Below are 2,087 nucleotides of genomic sequence, written 5' to 3'. Positions count from 1 at the left end.
AACAGAATTGCAGAGGAGCAATCCAAGCACACTTCCCCTTGCCTGCAGTCCCTCTGGGACTCTGAGGGAGTGTACATCTGGCATCGCCAGCTCCATGGTGCTACCTTCCCTCTGCACCGTGGGGAAATACCTCACCTGGCAAGTGCCCACACGAAGTTAGCCACTGCTTAAATCACCATTATGCTTTATGCATAATGATGAAACTCGTCTTTCTCAAGTCCCAACACAAATGGAAGAAACACTAAAAAGCAGAATGAAGAGTGACTTAGTAAGTAGTGGTATTACTGAAACCTGGACTCCTAGATTAGTTGTGTTCTGTCTCTCCCTATGCCTGTCTCTTACACGTGCCTGGATTAATCCCAGTTCTTCTCACATTCCCTCTGGTATCTCCAACCAACAAGAGCACATGATTTCAGTTATCCCTGCATGATCAAGTCCCATTAGCCTTTCTCTTACTGAAGCAGCAATGCAGGTCTCCCTCCTCTACTGCTGGTTTCAACCAAGTTGGAAAGAATGTAGTTGTCCCCGAGACTTTTATTCCCTTCAGAAGCTGGATAATTGGATAATGGATCCACGTGAAAATGACCAGACAGCTGATGCAATTATGTACACATTGTTTCTTTAGGAATCCACACTAAAAGCCTTCCAACTCACAGGCGCTTTACTTGAACAGATAATCAATGGGATTTAAATGAATCCTCAATACCACTTTCATGGAGATAAATAACCCTCCAATAAACTTTGAAATCCATATTTTGTTGTAGGTATAAGTAACTTTAATGACATATAAACTGTATTAATGAATTCAGCATATTTATTTTCAGAAACTTATTTGTTCAAGCACACAGGCAGGATCTCATGTGATGGTAAGTTCTGATAACACAATATTTTTGTCTGCATCCTTTATTATCTTGCTACTCCATGAAACTTAATAAGGACAGAGAGAACAGAAAAGACATAGATTTCTTTCTTCTAATGTCCAGCAATCACTAGTGGAGTCAAGTACATAGTAAATTTTTATGAATAAGGCTCACTTTTTTCTTTTACTTTTTTTTTTTTTTCTCCTCAGACCTGAAGACTTGTTTGGAAAATTTGAGGCGAGTATGTTATAGAAGGAAGAAAAACACATTTCCTATGATACACAATAGCTTTTCCCACATATGCTAATAACTCAAATACTGATTAATTTTGAAAGTTCAGCAATTGCACAGAATTCTCAGTGAGGCAGAAATTTATCCCAAAAAGAGAAAATTTCATTTGAACTCCAAAAATTTTGGGGTATGTAAAATATTTCAGTTACGTACAATAGAGGAATGAGTTCAACTAACTGAGACAAAGTATATATTCATGTAGAACTTGTTAACTCTAGGCAGATAAAGAGTATCTTTTGACTTCCCATGTGGTTAGTAATTAACATTGTATATATGCATATAGATGCAAATATATATAAAGGATGGGCATGAAATAAGGTCTCTGCTCTTTACAGAACAGAACACAGTCTCCATTGAAAACATACTAATGTGGCATTCTCTTCTATGGAAAAGGAATAGAGTTTGTCTACATGGATTCATGCCTTTTTCTTTGAACTGAAACCTGACAAATGCTTTTCTATAGACTGCAATCACCTTCACGTGTCTAAGTTGCTGTTCAGCTGCAGCGAGAGAACTCCCCTGCATTACCTTGCTTATTTCTAATCTGGACATGTGTGTGAACATAACTGTGAATCAATTCTGTTGTTTATAGTCGAGGGCTATTTTATTTCTAGGTCTTCGTTACCCTTATCAAATAGCTAACAAGGTATCAGAGCTCAATGCCCACGTCTTGTACATGAGCTGAAAATGAAAACACGGTGCAAATGATTTGGACGCCTTTTCCTTTTATCTGCTTTGAAGCAACTTCTCAGACCCCCAAGTTCAGCTTTAGAGGACGGCACGCAATCAGAAGAAAGTGTCCCCCCGCTCCCGCCCGCCGCGGAGCCCCAAAGCGGGAAACGGCGGCGCTGCCTCCCCCCCCGCCACCTCAGCGCACCGACCGGCCCGGCGAGGAGCCCCCTCGGGGCGGGGTAGGGTTCAACCGAGAAGCCCCGG

General features: G+C 41.0%; 2 protein-coding genes across 2 annotated transcripts in view; one reads left to right on the top strand and one right to left on the bottom strand.

The window, feature by feature from the left end:
* The window catches only part of SLC27A2 (solute carrier family 27 (fatty acid transporter), member 2), a 12,890-nt gene extending 12,794 nt beyond the window's left edge, over window positions 1-96 (bottom strand). The window contains exon 1 of the mRNA XM_009886167.1: window positions 33-96. Within this exon, the coding sequence (XP_009884469.1) occupies window positions 33-96 (64 nt within the window). The remainder of the gene's footprint in view (window positions 1-32) is intronic.
* A 469-nt stretch (window positions 97-565) lies between these two features.
* GATM (glycine amidinotransferase (L-arginine:glycine amidinotransferase)) overlaps window positions 566-2,087 on the top strand; it is a 29,412-nt gene continuing 27,890 nt past the window's right edge. The window contains exons 1-3 of the mRNA XM_009886166.1: window positions 566-606; window positions 1,070-1,101; window positions 1,893-2,062. Of these exons, the coding sequence (XP_009884468.1) occupies window positions 566-606; window positions 1,070-1,101; window positions 1,893-2,062 (243 nt within the window). The remainder of the gene's footprint in view (window positions 607-1,069; window positions 1,102-1,892; window positions 2,063-2,087) is intronic.

The sequence above is a fragment of the Charadrius vociferus genome, unplaced genomic scaffold (genome assembly GCF_000708025.1).
Source record: "Charadrius vociferus isolate BGI_N301 unplaced genomic scaffold, ASM70802v2 scaffold365, whole genome shotgun sequence".
Classification (NCBI taxonomy): Eukaryota; Metazoa; Chordata; class Aves; order Charadriiformes; family Charadriidae; genus Charadrius; species Charadrius vociferus.
This window is presented reverse-complemented; position numbering and strand designations above follow the sequence as displayed.